The 1807-nt window shown below is 46.2% G+C and overlaps 1 protein-coding gene across 1 annotated transcript in view; it reads left to right on the forward strand.

Annotated features, from left to right (window-relative positions):
• The first annotated feature begins 420 nt into the window (after positions 1-420).
• Positions 421-1807, forward strand: part of LOC109484421 (collagen alpha-1(XXIII) chain-like) — a 10171-nt gene continuing 8784 nt past the window's right edge. Inside the window, exon 1 of the mRNA XM_019787670.1 lies at positions 421-788. Coding sequence (XP_019643229.1) covers positions 633-788 — 156 coding nt within the window. The 5' untranslated portion in view covers positions 421-632. The remainder of the gene's footprint in view (positions 789-1807) is intronic.

Consider the following 1807-nt stretch of genomic DNA (forward strand, 5'->3'; position numbering starts at 1 on the left):
CTTGATTCCCCTGATCATGTAACCAATGTTACGCCTATCTGACTAAATCCATAATCTCATAAATTCTCTTCCTAGTACGGGATTTAGATAGAAGCGATATACGATACAACCACCGTTGTTCTCATTTTGAAAAGGTGAGGCTGTGTTTACCGGTATAATACACAGGTGGTTATGTGTCATAGCATGACCTCCGCACTGTGCACTCACGGAGAATGTCAATATTTGTATTCCCTCTTTCTTGCTCGCTCGCACCGGGTATTTTGTAAGGTAAGGGTATTTACTCTTAAAGGTTGTTCTGTACAGTCCTGGACTTGATGCGTTTCGAGAAAGAGCAGCGAAAACACCTCGTATAGTCAACTGTACGACCTGTGTCCGAAGAACAAATAGGGTAGGGTTGGGTCCTTTCACACCGTGCCTTTCATGTGTTGTGTTGATGTTTGTTGGGAAAATTTACGGTGGTGCTTGACAGTGTTTGTTGTCCAGTATTCTCCCCAGGTGAACCATAGCGTAGGCGGCAACGTTATGTCTCTGCTAGTGCGCGGGTGTGTGACAACACTCATGGAGATCGGAGCTTTTAGTTCAAGTACATGATCATCTGATGAACAACACTTGAAGCTGTCACTGTCAGAGCCATGTGGCTGGCGCTGGTGTGTGCCAGTCTCTGTGCCTGTGTCCAGGGCAGTCTAGCAGCCTCGGCGTTGTCACCCAGGGGCAAGGAAGCCATCGTGTCTTCCCACAACAACTACAGACGAAATGTGTCCCCTTCAGCTGCGAATATGCAACAAATGGTGAGTTTCCTTCTTCTTAGTTGTGCACAACACAACAGCATACCACCGGTGTCGTCATGTGCAATGTTTACCTTCCAAATCACCGCTCGAGAGGCTGTGGTTTTCCTATGTACGTCAAACGGCGGGTCTTTTGCGCTTGGGGAAGGTTGTGATTCCATATGCTGGCTTTTGCTATTTGCTGTAAGCCTTGCAATATCATGTGAGTCACGCTCTTATGGTTTTGAATAACACTTTACTTGCGTAGCTCTTAAGCCCAGAACATGATACGCCTTATTTGAGATCACGAAAGGCGTCTACTGCATTACAACGGATAACGTTGCCCTAGCCTCCATAGCATGCCAAAAACTAGGGGTTTGGGGGGGTCTTCATGGTCTTTGGGATCTTTTACGTGCAATTTTCTGATTGCATATAGACAACATAGCCGGCTGGTTGAATTACCCCCGTTTTTGCTAATCAGCAAACAGCCGAAGACCACCAAACCCCCAGTTCTATAAGCCTGCTACGGAGGATAGCGATGCCCCGGCTAACACTAAAGCTCTGTTACACTATCTCACAACATATGCGCCCAGAATAAACCCATTTTATTCACTTCACTTTGGCTTTATCGATCTTTCAATACAAGACTTATATGTCTAGCCTCCGTAGCAGGCTTATAGAACTGGGGGTTTGGTGCACGGTCTTCGGCTGTTTTCTGATTAGCCCAGTTCTAAAAACGGGGGTAATTCAACCAGGCCGGTTATGTTGTCTATATGCAATCAGAAAATAGCACGTAAAAGATCCCAAAGACCCTGAAGACCCCCAAAACCCCAAGTTTTTGGCATGCTATGGAGGCTATTATATGTCTCTAACAAGGCCTAGATAGACACTAAGGTTACGCGCCAATACACCTGAATACATGCCTCTCTTTGTCCCGTACACACCTACACCGAACTCATAATATTGACCTATTGACCGGCACCTGTGTCAATGTATCACTACCTATTAGGGGCATCTCACTGGAGAACACAAGTAAAGGCGGG

The sequence above is a fragment of the Branchiostoma belcheri genome, unplaced genomic scaffold (genome assembly GCF_001625305.1).
Source record: "Branchiostoma belcheri isolate BF01 breed outbred unplaced genomic scaffold, Haploidv18h27 scaffold7, whole genome shotgun sequence".
In the NCBI taxonomy this organism is placed as follows: domain Eukaryota; kingdom Metazoa; phylum Chordata; class Leptocardii; order Amphioxiformes; family Branchiostomatidae; genus Branchiostoma; species Branchiostoma belcheri.